At 39.2% G+C, this 15,895-nt stretch overlaps 1 protein-coding gene across 1 annotated transcript; it reads left to right on the top strand.

Moving 5' to 3' along the window:
* Positions 1-71: 71 nt before the first annotated feature.
* On the top strand, positions 72-15,175 carry LOC119733802. The gene is made up of 15 exons (XM_038207172.1): positions 72-290; positions 1,974-2,074; positions 2,619-2,819; positions 3,524-3,612; positions 4,289-4,388; positions 5,091-5,409; positions 6,210-6,274; positions 7,123-7,229; positions 8,503-8,705; positions 9,590-9,629; positions 10,003-10,054; positions 10,878-11,067; positions 12,059-12,176; positions 13,499-13,589; positions 14,221-15,175. Exons 1-15 carry the CDS (start codon positions 95-97, stop codon positions 14,299-14,301), a joined length of 1,953 nt encoding a protein of 650 aa, XP_038063100.1. The 5' UTR covers positions 72-94; the 3' UTR covers positions 14,302-15,175.
* The last annotated feature ends 720 nt before the right edge of the window (positions 15,176-15,895 follow it).

The raw sequence follows: 15,895 nt of genomic DNA, 5'->3' as shown, positions 1-15,895 counted from the left end.
CCAATATTGCCTTTAACACAAATCGAATAAACGCGGGTACCACTTAAAGTCAGTTGCCGTCGTCTGAGGGCGCTGTTGATGTTTTATTTTCAACATGGCAGCCTCCATGGTCTTGAAATCTCGAGCTCTTAAATTGGGGAGTGTTTCCAAAAGTCTTAAGCGAATAAACCCGGATCACCTCTCTGCATGTGTGCTACAGCATAGTGTGAGAACATTCAGTGATGTTCTCGGTGGGAAAACTACCAGGATCGGATATGCGTCGGGGTTTTGGGGCGACACTTCTTGTGCAGGTAAGCGCAAGCAGGTTGGGCAGAGGGTGACCGTAAGGTCATGCCCAAATTCTGCTAAATGCGCTTCAAAAATCTGTCAGATTTATCAAAAATCTGCCAAATTCCCCAGAGTCACTCGAAATACACTATAAACACTTAAAATCACATGCAGATGTTGTAGTTTTGTCTTAACTAAGGTTTAAATTACATTAACAATTCATAGACAGACATAGTCACATCATGGAGGAATAAAAACACAGTGGTCACATAAAGATGTCATGAAATTGCATAAAAATTCGCGACGAATTAAGTCCCAGTTTAAGTGAAGCTAAGCACCTACACCATGCCAGGCAACCTGTCCATTAATTATACAAGTGTTTGTTTGAAAAGATTGAAGCTCTTTGAAACAAATGTACCATTTTGTTCAAATTTGTTTTTTTTTCTGTGAAAATAACAATTTTTGAAGAATTCTGTCAGAAATCTGCCAAACAAATCCATTCTGTCAAGTTTTCTGTCAAACTTTTTTTTTACGAAAATTCTGCCAAATTTTAGCCAAAATTCGGCTGAAACGTTCACCCTGAGGTTGGGTAAATAAAAAAAGTAGTCTCTCTTCCGACCTTCTTAAAAAAATGAAGGAGGCGGGCGGTTTTTATTTCTTGTTTTGGAAAAAATGTTACAACCTGACGCCACTTTTTTCTTCATATATCATCTCAATGAAGGTCATTCATTGCAAAAAATTATGATAAGACATGAATCTGGGACTGAGAAACATTTCCAATTTTGTTAGGAAATACTTGGAAAATTTTCTTGACTCTCCATAGACTTTGTACACAACCGCTGAAGTGGCGTCAGGTTGAAACATTTTTTCCCTTTTTTTTTTCTTCAAGACATGTCAAGATGGCGGATTTTTCAAGAGGGTGGATGGATTCTTCATTTTTCTTGACTATTTTTGCTGATACAAAATTGTGTCCAAAGGAGTGATTTAGCCCTTTTTTTTTACATAGGCTGGCTACAATTTTGTTGGAAACAAATGCAAAATAATTTGCAACTGTAAGGCCAAAAAACAAAATTGAGGTGGCAACGCGTTTTTTTTTTTTTTTTTTTTTTTTTCAAGCTTGAATTGTACAGACAAGGTGGGTACTATTTTGCTTTTTTTGTGTCCTCATATACACATGTACATTGGTGTCCTCCATAATTTGCCTTGATGCCCTCCATTATTTGCCTTGACGCAATTTCCCCATTCCTTGGTGCTCCTTGGTACAAAAATTCGAGGTGTGGCAACTGTTGTAGCTTCCGTGGTAAATTTGAAGGGAAAAAAGGTTGACGCGCATGATTAAAATCGATGCGCGCGCTGACCAGAGACCGACTATTTTTTTTGGGGGGGGGGGGGCCTAACTGTAAATTTATGTAATGAATAAAAAACAAAAGGAGGCCGCCAGAAAACAGGAATTGGGTGGGACGAGAAACTAGTTTATTTCTTTACTTGGCTTAAACAAATAAACGAAACATAACTGAACGACTTACGACAGAGTTTAATGTTATCAATACTTCATTGTCCTTGAAAGTTTATACAAAACTGTGGAAGAGAATGTGCCGCAAATAACCATTCAAGGCCATTGGGCATCCTGCACAATTTATCCTAAAAATGCATTTTTTTATGGTAAATTGGATTTATAACATGATTAACGTTAATCCTTTTACCAGCACCACAGCTTGTTCATCACGGCCAACTGGACTTTCTGGTGTTTGATTATCTCTCTGAGATCACCATGTCGCTTCTCACAGCAGCCAAACACAAGAAACCGGTAGGAACATCATTTGAAACTGTATTTATTTACACAAACTGTTCAAAGACAAACAAGCACTGCAGTTAATATGCAAAAACAAGGCTTTATAGGGTCAGTGAACCAGTTAAACTTTAAATTATGATTTCCTTAGTTTTTCCAAAATTTACTGATCATCATTTGACCTACCAGTAACATACAGAATATAAGTAAGATAACTCGTTCATAAAAGTAATTTTTTTTAAGTTGAGAAAAAAAATATATAATAATCTTGAAGTTTCTGTCAAGGTACATACCAGTCATCAGGCCCAGAGGAACAATTGTGATTGGTCAGTGTTCAAGACGTAGGCTTGAAATCTTGATTCCGATTGGCCAATATTGGCAGGGACACTTCCAAAGCTTAAAAATGATTTTTAAGTTAAATTTATTTCAAATGAACATTGCAGTAATGTGTGAAAATTGCATACATGTGTGTCAATACAATTTGAAAGCAAAGCATTGTGGAATATTGTTATCGTTAGAAAACAAGAGAATTCTCGGCAAAACCTTTTCTTTTTCTTAACAGGATCTGGGGTATGCTCCAGATTTCATTCAGGCCGCGATCGGCCCCCTGATTAACGACATCAAGAGCAAAGGCATCCGCGTGGTGAGCAACGCGGGCGGGGTCAACCCCCACGCCTGCGCCGCAGCCATACAGGAAGCCGCAAAGAAGGCTGGGATTGACCTGAAGGTCGCCGTGGTGACCGGCGATGACCTCATGCACAAGGTGAGAGTGCAATCAAACCTGAATTAAGCCAAAAATTTTCGATCATGTAAGCAAGCAATGACAAGTGTTATGGAGCGATTTCATCAGCTTTGTACTAGAGGTTGAGATTTAAACGCCACACGAAAACAGGGAATCACTTTCGGAATGTCGATACAGCGCTGGAGACGGTGGCGGAAGGTGCATGCTGCGGCTGAAAGCTTCTGAAGGAATGCAGGATCACCCCTGATGTTATTGCACACCTCCTCGATCGTGTGTTGCGCCAAACGATCGAGGAGGTGTGCAATGACATCAGGGGTGATCCTGCATTCCTTCAGAAGCTTTCGGCTACAGCACGCGCCTCCCGCCACCATCTCCAGCGCTGTATCGACATTGGAGGTCGTCAAATTCTTGGCTACTTCATTAGATACATACTTGCAAATGTGGAATCGAATGAGGATTTTGGCTCTTTTACTCATAAGGGGTCAACCTCATATTTGTCAAAAGTAATGGAGTTGGGTCAATCTGGGTCGCATGTATTTATTTGGTTTGAAAGATATTTTGCGTTAAATCTTGTAGGCCTATATTCTAAATATGACATATATGCATACTGATTTATGACTGATGTTTTTCCTTTGAATAAAGCATGTTGTTGTATCAGTGAAAAAGGAAACGCATAAATATATTTTGAATAATGATTTTTTTTTTCATTTTCAATAAATTTGAAGAGAGGCGATATCATTGCATCTGGGACCAAAGACATTGACTCTGGCATCGCAGCTCCTAAGAGTCTGGTCAGCATGAATGCCTACCTAGGGTAAGAAAAAATTTCTTAGTTCGTCTCTTCTCGTCTTCCCTTTTTGTTTCCATCTTCAGTACATCCACAAAAAGTCTAGTCTAGTCATGATTTTTGTAGCTATATGTATTCATACTACTTTATAATGTTTTACTCTTCCCTGCATTTGAAACGTTGACATTTTGTGAGGACAATGTGTTAATGTTTTATCAAAGTTGGCGTCAAAACATATGCGGGAGATTAGCAATACAAAATCTTAGGGTTGTGTGCAAATTCACACGGGGTTGAATCTGCTGCCCCCCACCCCTCCCAACACCCACCCTCCCCCTTCCCACCTCCCACCCCCACCCCTATACCAACCCTTCCCCACCACTACCCTACCAACACCACCACCCCCACCCCCCTTCCAACCCCCCCCCTCCCACCCCACCCCACCCCCACCTCATTCAAAGCTAATATCAGGCATGCAACTTTTCCTCGGATCAGCTGATTTCCTCTTTTTTGACCTCCCATGTGTGCCATTGAAAATAGAAAAACACTGTACAAAGTCTGGGAAAAATTTGAATTTCCTCTTTTTTTGTGATTTCCCAGTTGCATGCCTGTAATATAAGAAGAGTCTTCTTCCAAAGTGTTGTATTAGAGTTTTTTACAGACTTTTATTAGGCCTACATCTTTCATTGTATGTCTTTTTATTCAGAGCTGGCCCTATTACCAAAGCCCTAGACATGGGGGCCGATATTGTAGTAACAGGGAGGTGTGTGGACAGTGCTGTGGTCCTAGGACCCCTCATGCACACGGTAAGTATAAACAACAACAACAAATTCATTACATCCATACTTTCCAAGGTAGTATTTTCATTATTTAGCTGGGGACTGCAATTACACAAGCACCTATGGAAAATGCAAAAGCCACTTCCCATAAAAGTGTGCACAACTGTTCACTGTAGGCAAGTTGTTTACATGCGTCTTCAGAAACACACATAACAACTATCTGAGTTAGTTCAAAATTTGCTCTACATGCTGTGAAATGGGAACTAAAGCGTTGCTTTTTTTGGTAAATAGACATCTCTTCAACTCCACCACTCAAAATTTGTTATCGTACATAAAAATCATTAATCCTTTACTGTAATTCTTTATTTTGCTCGAATTTTGCTGTCCATGTTTTAAGAAAAATGTGCAACAATCACTTAAATAGTTCATGCTGGATAGCTGTTGTGTTCCAGAGGTCCCAGGTTCATGTCACACTCCCGGTAATTTCTTTGTTCAACCTTATTCATTTGTACTTTGAGATTTGAAGGTTTGCATGGTGGAAAGATACTAAGACAAGATAAGTTTGCGGTAGCACCATGTGAATAAATCTCTTTTGTGAGTATGTGTGGTTCTGTGTGGTTCTCCGGTTCTTTTCAGAACCACACATACTCACAAAAGAGATTTATTCACATGGTGCTACTGCAAACTTATCTTGACTTAATTTGTACTTGTCTTGACCACATTTTGCAGTTTGGTTGGGACCCCACAGACTACACGCGTCTGGCCTCAGCCTCTCTGGCCGGTCACATCGCCGAGTGTGGCGCGCAGGCTACCGGCGGCATCTTCACGGACTGGCACCAGGTCGAAGGCTGGGACAACATCGGCTTCCCCGTCGCGGAATGCGCGGAGGACGGCCGATTCGTCATTACCAAACCCCCCAACACGGGCGGGCTGGTTTCCAAAGCCACCATCGCCGAGCAGATCGTGTACGAGCTGGGCGACCCCGGGCGGTACATGCTGCCCGATGTGATATGCGACTTCCGGAATGTCACACTGCAAGAAATTGAAGGTGTGTTTGTTTGGTGACTTGACGGTTTCATTCACATTACTTCACACGTTTTGTCCCACATTTTAAGAAAGTACTTTAATCTTGGATAAATGCCATGCCACTGCTTACCAGAAAGTACTGCTTTGTATACAGGGTGAGTAAAAAAAACCGCAACCCAAACAGCAGGGCCAAGTTTTGAATGATGTTTTACCTGTAGCTTTTTCAAAATATGGGATATGAAAGCCCAATCAATGAGCTTTCTTTTAGTACAAGAATCATTCAAATCACTCATGTACTTGTCAATTTACAAAATTTTGAACCACAAGTACTGTTTTAAAGTTCTGTCCACGGATCACAAAAAGTGAGTGTTCCTTCAGCAAAACAAAAACAATTTACATGCATCCCTATGAGAATTGTTTTTGTTTTGCTGTAAGAACACTCACTTTTTGTGATCCGTGGACAGAACTTTAAAATGGTGTTTTGTGTTCAAACTTCGGTAACTTGAAAAGTACCTGAGTGGTTTGAAGGAATCTTGTACTAAAAGAAAGCTTAATGACGGGGCTTTCATATCTTTGATTTTGAAAGTGCTACAGGCAAAACTTCACTCAAAAATTGGTCCTGCCATTTGGGTTTCGTTATTTTGACTCCGTATTTGTGAGCTTAGCATGAATCGGTAGGGAACCAACCACAAACATTATAAATTGCATGGCATTTTGGCTGGTAAAAATGATTTTTTTTTGGGGGGGGGGGGTTCTTTTGTTTGTTTTTTCCCCGGTGAATTTAGTAATTTCCCAAAAATTCTTTTTTACAACAATGAACAGGTGATCCCAATGGAGCTGTTTTAGTGTCAGGAGCCAAAGGCTTACCACCAACCTCACAATATAAGGTACCTGTAACTTTATTGAAAAAAATTGTAGTCATATTACATCAAATCTACTGGCACCGTAGCGAGTGGTAAGTAATGTACATTTTTTCAGTTGGTGCATGCACATGCGAAAAATGTGTATCACAGGTGAAGTCACAAATACGAAACGTCTTTTTGTATATTTAGTTGCTGTATATTTATCCCATAATATGTTTTCTGATAATTTTGAACTCTTCATGTTAACCCTGCATCCCCCCCCCCCATCTTACCAAAAAAACATAATTTTAGGTTCACAAATGTAAAAAAAACTCGGAATTACTTACTACAGTACCTATTTTGCAGTATTTTGATGGAAAAGGACTGTACAGACCAGCTATCAATACTTCTTAAAAAAAATTCTCTTGCTACAAGTTTTATGCAATGTTTTGGAGTTTAGGAAATTCATGCAATAGTTAGGGTTTATGGGCTCCGTGCACAGGTACCCCTTCAACGGCCAGGAAAGGAGAGTTGGGGAGACCTAGACTGGTTCCCGGTCCATCCACTGCATATTTTAAATGATTGGCGGGGATTAGTCTGGGAGACCATCACAGGTTAAATTTGAATGTATTCGGGCGCCAAAATTGCCTGACGCTTACGTGAAGACGCTGTGGCTGATAGCTTCGGCACATTCCGGAAAACATGCGTACTTCCCACGCGAACCAGTACAGTAGTGTGCAAACGCTGTGCGTCCCACCCACAGGGTCTCAAAAATGGTGAGAGAGCGCCCTCCTTAGTTGGCGCACGGAGCCCAAAGAGAGAACAATTAGCAAAGTTTGTTGTCATATTTAACCCGTAATTCACTGTTGTTCTTTGTTTTCCACTTTTATAAGGTGAGTGGTACGTATGCTGATGGCTTCCGAGCCACTGCGGTGGCGTCCATCACCGGGCCAAATGCAGCCGAGAAAGGCAGGAAGACCGCTCAAAGTATTCTTAAAAGGTAAGTAAAGTTCTCCCAGATTTTGAATCTTTGGTTTGTTTCTGTTGAAGTAGGTCTCTCTGTTTTCTTTCTATATATGTGTGACCCGATCCACAAAAAAAGGGTATAATGTCGGGAAAAAAGTGAAATTGAGTTACACACATGGTTGGAGCCCACAACATAAGCTTTCATTTAGTATATAATAGCGCTCTATAGCCCTCCGTTCTGGAGATATGACGTATTTGCATATTAATCACTTCCTTTGGAGTTCGAATTACACAACTGAGAAAACAGGCTTTGAAATAGCTGGCTCTGTTCTATATTTTGGCACAATGCACTGAAAATTGTCATTTTGTCCCCACTTTATTCATCAAAATCAAAATTTCTGTGAATGATTCCTAAAACTTTAGGTATTAAGGACGTCATTTATGACAAAAAATGACAATCACATTTTGACGAAGTGTTCACCCTCTCAACGTTGAGCGGACCATTACACGATAATGCACAGCGTGGCGTAATCCCCATTTTTGTAGAGTGGGTCACATATTCAGTTTAGAAAGTCTGTTTACATTTCAATTTTTTTAAAAAGAGATTGCCCAACTTTTATTGCTAGAAAATATCAACAGACAATTGCTATCAATCGTCCTATAAATTACAAGCCCAGAATGTGCCAGTTTTCCTGTCCCTATTACCTTGGTACTTTGTAATTTGCCATTCAATGTATTTTATTTGTTGGGTAGGTAGTTTGCTTTTCATTTTGAATAAATTAAATCATTATTATATTCTCAACAAGCGCACATTTGTGACCTGTTCTAGCAAAAGCAGACGCTTCTGGGCAGAGGTTGAAATTGAGATAGGGCCAAAAAACGCTGTGGGGGTGATTTTTTTTCCATTTTCTAATTTTTGCATATTTGTAATTCCGAGCATGTCTAAAATATACTATAAAAGTTTGAAGCCCTAATTTGATCTCTAATTATAGTATTTTTGATGATGTGTTAAGGTATATCAGTTAAAGAAATGTCTGTTTTGTGACGTTCGTGTCCATTTTCTCTGTTTTCTACTTTTCGACCGAATGAACTTCAAAATAGCATAACTCTGCCCAGGAATGACCGATTTCAAAAATTAAACCACTTATTAAAAGAAAACAGAACATATTTTAACAATATGCAAAAATCTCATTTTTGACCTTATGCCCAGAAAAGTCTGATTTTGACAGAACAGGTCACATTTATTTATATGCAAATGTTCACTGCAAAGTATCATTACTAACAGCAGAGTTTTCCCCAAACCCCAGAACCAGAACCATGTTCAAGCATCTCAAGTTGAAGGACTACACGCAGACCAACATTCAGATCCTGGGTTCAGAGCAGACGTACGGTCCCCACGCTAGGGACGTCAACCCAAGGGAGGTCGTGTTGTGGATGGCCTTAGAGCACTCGCAGCGTAATGCACTGGAAATCTTTGCCAGAGAGATTGCTCCGGCCGGTACAGGAATGGGTAAGTAACGTTTTCAAATATGTAAAATGTCATTCCTCAAATTTTGTTCCAAACAAATTTTTGGAGGACGCTTACCAGTCATAACTTCTGTATGATCGTATCTCCATATGACCGTATGTTGCTTAGGTTAAGTTTTAGGTTAACTTTGTGAAAAAAAATGTATAACTTCTACATGCTTTCATGGATTTTGATGAAACTTGAATGCAGTGACCTTTGGGTGGGAAGACACAATTCTTCAACCGATTACTGAGGTCAAAGGTCATGTAGGGGTCATTAGAGGTCGGGCTTTTTGAAACAAGAATATGAGCACAACACATATAGGGTCCGGCTGCAGAAAAGGGTGACACTTGCGATCTGCTGATCACTTGTTGAGGACATAGGTTGTTCCTTTAAGGACAAAGAAAGTCTTGTGGTCATGAGTCAAGTGGCAAATGGTCCTGATGACTTTATGGCTGTTCATTGAATTCTCAGTGTTTTTAGAGTCTTTTTTTCGGAGCAATATGGCACATCAGTCCAGTGTTTATATCTGGTTTCCTTAGCACACAATTACAGAGAATACTATTATTCCCTGTTGATGTATGGGAGTTCATCACAGGTTACTCCCCAGCTAATGCCGGTACCCATTTATACTCCTGGGTGGAGAGAGGCAAGTGGAGGTAAAGTGGATTGCCCAGGGACAACATATGGCCAGCAGTAGGATTCAAACTCCTGATCCTCTGATCATGAGTCTCAAACCCTAACCACTACGCCACACCCGACATATTTTCTGTGGACAAAGTCAGGGTCAGACTGGCAAGAATCACGGCACTCTGTCTCAAACTTAAAGAGAAGTTTCAAACTTTTTGATACGAACTAATAATTTACTGAACTGTTTCTTTTTATAGCACCAGGTCTGACGGGGATTGTGGGAGGCAGACCCAGAGTGTGAGTCAGATTTTTTGGGAAATTTCATTTAAACAATTCTATATATTCTAAAAAATGTTTCAAGTTAATTTTAGAATTAGTTTGACATTCCACACAGTGATTATCATTTAAAATGTTGGCTGAACTTTGTTGAATTAATTTTGATTCTTGCATTTCTAAAACTATTTTCTAATGCTCTGATACATAAAAACAACTGCTCCAGCTACCTGTTGTGAAAGAAATACATTTCAGCTCATTACAATCGTGTCTTTTTTTTTTTTTTTGCTGACAGTTGATGAAATATCTCCTTTTTTTCACTTCAGATCGATTAGATTTTTCCAACTTGTAAAATTTCCAATTAATAGACTTATCCTCTGATGGGTCTCATTTTCAGATCGCCAGTCTTGAAGCTGTTCTCATTCCTGTATCCAAAAGACCAAGTGCAGGTACGAAGACCACCTATGGTTTGACTTGTGACTGACATATGATTGACATGTGATTGACATGCGAGTGACATGTGATTGACATGTGATTGACATGTGATGAACTTGTAATTGACATGTAATTGACTTGTGTTTTGACATGTGATTGACATGTTATAAACTTGGAATTAACATGTAATTGACTTATGATTGACATGTGATTGACGTGTGATTGGCATGTGATTGACATGCGATTGACATGTGATTGACATGTGATTGACATGTGATGAGCTTGTAATTGACATGTAATTGACTTGTGTTTTGACATGTGATTGACATGCTATAAACTTGGAATTAACATGTAATTGACTTATGATTGACATGTGATTGACGTGTGATGGACTTGTGATTGACATGTGATTGACCTGTAATTGATATGCGATTGAATTGTGACGAACACGTGATTGATTGAGATTGACGTGATTGACTTGAGATTGACATGTTATTGACTTTTGATTGGGTTTTGATTGACATGTGATATTGACTTGTGATTGACATGTGATGGACTTGTGCTTGACTTAAGATTGACATATGATTGAGATGTGACTGACTTTTGATTGACTTGTATTTGACTTGTGATTGACAGTAATTGACTTGTGATTGGCATGTGATTGACATGTGATTGACGTTTGATTGACTTGTATTTGACTTGTGATTGACAGTAATTGACTTGTGATTGGCATGTGATTGACATGTGATCGACATGTGATCGACTTGGGTGTTTTATTGATTTACTCGTGAGGACTTTTCCACAACTTTAATTTGTTTCACCATCTTGTTTTTTCAGGCAACGGTTCATCTCGATGGCAAGGAAGAGACCATCACCATGTCATCCACTGATGCCTCCCCAGACTCGGTCCCATCAGATGAGTCTGAGGCACCAGCTGAGGAGACACTCCAAGGGGGAGATCACAGCTACAGCCTGGGAGAGTTGGCCTACACGAGGAGCGGCGACAAGGGGAACAACGCAACAATAGGTGAAGAAGAGTTGTTGTCATTTATTTTTGTTTTTCATTAACTTATTTTTCAGATTAAAAATACACAAAGTACTCATTCCATCCAAGGAAAATACAAAGTGAAGATAATATCAAGACATAAAATTGTGACTGTAGTCAAAGTTCTCATAATAATCAATTTATGATACGTCCCAAGAAGCAACCTGTTGAGTTGCAACGTTGTAGTCACAAGTCAATCACAAGTCAATCACAAGTCAAACACAGGTCAATCACAAGTCGATCACAAGTCGATCACAAGTCGATCACAAGTCGATCACAAGTCAATCACAAGTCAATCACAAGTCGATCACACGTCAAACACAGGTCAATCACAAGTCAAGCACAAGTCAATCATAAGTCAATCACAAGTCAATCACAAGTCAATCACAAATCAATCACAAGTCAGTCACAAGTCAATCACAAGTCAATCACAAGTAAATCACAAATCAATCACAAGTCAGTCACAAGTCAATCACAAGTCAATCACAAGTCAACTACAAGTCAACCACAAGTCAACCACAAGTCAGTCACAAGTCAATCACAAGTCAATCACAAGTCAACCACAAGTCAATCACAAGTCAATCACAAGTCGATCACAAGTCAAGCACAAGTCAAACACAAGTCAACCACAAGTCAATAACAAGTCAATCACAAGTCAATCACAAGTCAATACCAAGTCAACTACAAGTCAGCCACAAGTCAATCACAAGTCAATCAAAAGTCAACCACAAGTCAATCACAAGTCAATCACAAGTCAATCACAAGTCAATCACTAGTCAACCAGTTTCTTCTCAATTGAACTCTGACAATGTTTTTTCGTTGTTAAGTCCCAGTTACTCGTGACCCAACTTGTGATCAACTCATGATTGACTTGACTACAAGCCCGAGTTTTATGCAAGCCTTTCCCTCTGTTTGTTTAATTGATTGATTTACTATTATTTCTTTCTGTGTGTATTTCTTTCTTACATTTCAGGTGTTATAGCCAGGCATCCCTCCTATGTACCATACCTTAGGAAGGCACTAACGTCAACTGCAGTGCAAGAATATTTCCAGCATGTTATAGATCCTAATACTGTTGATCCAGTATCGAGGTAGGAAAAGAGTAATGTATTTCACTTCATTTTCACCATATAAATTATACAGTTAAGAATTTCTTTAAAGTTGACAAAGTCGACTCGTGTGCCGTGGTGCATGGGTTTGAATCCTGACAGGGAACATAGTGCTTGTGCTCTTGAGCAAGGCACTTTACCATTATTGCTTCGTCCTTGGGATGTAAAGCCGTAGGTCCCGCGTGTTGTGTAATGCACGTTAAAGAACCCAGTAACACTTATCGCTAAGAGAAGGGGTTTGCCCCGGTGTTTCTGGCAGTGGCTGCAATATGCGCCGCAGCACCTTGTATACCTTTTATAAAGGTGCTACATAATGGGTCTCACATCTCTCATCGACTTCATTTACCTGTCTTTAACAATAGACATAATTACCAGCGCCTTTAGTACCTAATTGTTGGTAGATACGTGTGCTATATAAGACTCCCGTATTATTATTATTATTACATCCGGCCACACGTTTGTCAGAAATTATTTCCCTATTTCTGGGAGCATTTTTAAAGGCATCTTAAGTTTGTAACTGGTAGGTCAAATCAAGGTCTATGAATGGGAATGTTTAGAGTTTGATGTAATGTCACTCACTGTGAAATTTGTAGTAATTAACTCTTGATCTAGTGAGGTTAGAGGCAAAAATCAAATTGCGCCTTGTTAGAGGCCGCGCCACGTTAGGGGACATCAACAATATTTCCTTCTTTCTGTATATAAACACGGTGAGTAAAAAAAAAAAAGCGGAACCCAAACCCCAAAAATTATATTTCATATTTAAAAAAATATGTAGCACCAAACATAATAATGACTGGAAAGCCAATTTCATAAGCTACTTGTAGATGAAAAATTACTGAAATTTCTCAATATGTTCAAAGAGTATCACCATTTAAACGCAATGGCCCTAAACTTCAAACTTTTAAACTGAGGTTTTATCGTTGGTGATGTTTGAAGACAATTGTGACGACGATTCTTGAAATTCGCATTTTTGGACGTGAGAGGTTTTAGGGTCATTGCGTTTAAATGGTGATATTCTTTGAACGGATTGAGCAATTTCAGTAATTTTTTTCATCAGAAAGTAGCTCATGAAATTGGCTTTCCAGTCACTATTATTTTTGGTGCTACATATTTTTTTTCAAATATGAAATATAATTGTTGGGGTTTGGGTTCCGCTTTTTTGACTCGCCCTGTGGCGTGAAATATATTGCACATTTAGAGTTGGTTTTTTTTGCCAAGGTGTGCTAAACAAAAAGTGATAACATTATTGTGCACAGTTGAATACACTTTTCATCCTGTTTTTTTTTCTTTGTCAATTGTAACAGATATGAACTTCCCGGCATCGATGGCTTCAGCTTCCTGTTGAGGAATTCTCTAGGTGGAGGGGGCGTGGCCTCGCTGAGGAGCGACCCTCAGGTAAAGAACCCCAAATTTCTGTGATTTCCTTCTTTTCGTTTTTTGGACTGGTTGTTGAGATTTAAACAATCTGGAGCCAATCTCATGATGCTGCAAAGCTTTTTACCTGCAAACAAAATCTATGTCCATATTATGCAAAGAGAATGCAAACTCCAGGTGCAAAATTTTTCTTAACCAAAACCACCCCAACTCCATCAAAATCCATCCCCCCGTTTTGGTGGATTTTAGGGGACTTGGTCCAGAAGGCCTGGCGCAACTAAATATTGATGGAGTATGATGGACTTGGGCCTAATGGCCTGAAGCAGTGCTAGGGTTACCCGATTGATTTTGCATAGCTTCCTGTACTGCTATTGTGATAAAAGCCATGTGTAGCAAGTCCATGAATGTCAACCAGTGCGTCAGTGGTGGATTTCATTATGTCATGCACAGTTTTGTATTGGACGCAAAGGGATTGATGGATTTTGATGGACTTGGTCCGGGTCCTAGTAAAAGGCGCCAGGGAGTAAGGGTTGAAGTAGTATCGGAATAAGGCAAAGTTCATGAATGAAAAAGCACGTCTTATCCTTGAAATATGCTCAATGTTGGCAGAATTTCCGGTACAGTTTCTATTTTTTTTTCTCCCTCCTTACAGGGCAAGGGCTACGGGCAGATGCTTCTAGATTTCCAAATCACCAACGTGCCTGATCTTCCGTCTCTGGCCGAGAAGTCATGAAATTATAGAAATTAGCTCAGAAGATTTTGGAGAAAAAAAGTAGAAACAGTGACGGGGAAGTCATTCCTCCAGTAGGAAATCTTGCACGAATGAAACTTTTGAATGAAAAATCTTGTATGAAAGAAACTTTTGAATGAAATTGAACTTGTGATTTGTTACGGGAAAACCAGCTCAATTTAGCCAAAATTGAAGCGATGGACTTTGGATTGTATTTCTGAGTAACTAAGAATGCACAAATTGTAAAGGGACCATAATTCATGTCAACGTGTTATTTATAAAAAAAAAGTTGGGATTTTCAAAGTGTATTTATGAAACTTAATCTGGTTGAACAAAGAAATTGACTGGAGCAGAAGTTTGAACAAGAAATTTTCAGAGCGCTGCGCGTTTCTCAACACATTGAGAAATCCAGTCCATTGTTTGCATCATGTCATGTGACCAAAGCTGTGCCACAATTGCCGGCAACATTAGCAATGTTTTTCACATTCAAATGAACTTTCTTTCGATTTTTTTTTTCAAAAAGGGAGTAATTTATTGGAGTGATGTCTTTGTGAGGAGAGCATGGACCATAACAGTTTTAAAATGATCATGATTGTAATCTCAAAACAGGGTTTTCAGTAATGGCTTTGTGTCAAGTTTGACAGGTAAAATAATTTTAGATACTTTTGAAAAGTTATAATTGGTATTTCTGGTTGCCATATCAACCAGTGCACGTATTCAGATGAACCCCCAGCAATTAACAAAAAGATATATGCAATTGTTATTTTGATAACATATCTCGCCAGTGTTTAACTGATTGACTTTAAACGGATGTAAAGGATTTTGAATATATTTCAAAATGAGAGAGAATTTATTAAAAGAAGTTCTTTGTACTTTATTTCACTTTTGTGTGTGCACTTGTTCTTTTTGAGGAGAGTGGGAGCAGATATATTTATAAATGGTTTAATTTGGGGGAAAAATTTTGCAACCTGACACCACTTCAGCAGTTGTGTACAAAGCCTATTGAGAGTCAAGACAATTTTTTTAAGTATTTCCTAACAAAATTGGAAATGTTTCTCAGTCCCAGATTCATGTCATCATCATCTTATCAGTCAGGTTGCAACATTTTTTCCTAATTTTAATTTATCAATGTGAATTTCAGCCTCAGAAGGGGTAATGGTTTAGTAAAGTTGGTTTATTCTTTAGGCCCCAAAAAAAGTCTCCGGTTTCTGGTATGCGCCCGCGTCGCCGTAGCCATGCGCGTCGGCAAAGTTTTTTTTTTCAATGAAAGATGATGTCTCAAAACCGCCAAACTCACTGGTTTGACTGGAATCCTGCTGCTGCACAATTTTAACGTGTTTTTAGATTGGGTTATGGTCGAGAATAAACTTTATGTGGCCTCTCTGGACTCCCATATATTTGCAGTACGTTTAGTTGGGCACCATTTGCAGTCATCAGCCGACATTTGAAGTAAAAAATCAGGTTAAAAAAAAAAAAAAAACGCGTCGCCGCACCACTTTTATGGCAAGCTCCATACCAGAAACCGGAGACTTTTTGGGGGCCTTAGTTGGGGGTGCATGGCTACAGAACAATGGGAAAGATTTAGGACTATATTTTA

Source organism: Patiria miniata, unplaced genomic scaffold, assembly GCF_015706575.1.
Source record: "Patiria miniata isolate m_02_andy unplaced genomic scaffold, ASM1570657v1 HiC_scaffold_26, whole genome shotgun sequence".
Taxonomy (NCBI): Eukaryota; Metazoa; Echinodermata; class Asteroidea; order Valvatida; family Asterinidae; genus Patiria; species Patiria miniata.
The sequence above is the reverse complement of the archived record's forward strand: the minus strand, read 5'-3'. Positions and strand labels throughout refer to the sequence as shown.

What these genes read in the sequence shown, in the direction of transcription:
- LOC119733802 (XM_038207172.1), top strand. Translation starts at nt 95, where the DNA reads ATGGCAGCCTCCATGGTCTTGAAATCTCGAGCTCTTAAATTGGGGAGT. An exon ending in CACACTGCAAGAAATTGAAG is followed by an intron (nt 5,410 to 6,209) that starts GTGTGTTTGTTT and finishes AACAATGAACAG; the next exon opens with GTGATCCCAATGGAGCTGTT. An exon ending in ATCCAAAAGACCAAGTGCAG is followed by an intron (nt 10,055 to 10,877) that starts GTACGAAGACCA and finishes TTGTTTTTTCAG; the next exon opens with GCAACGGTTCATCTCGATGG.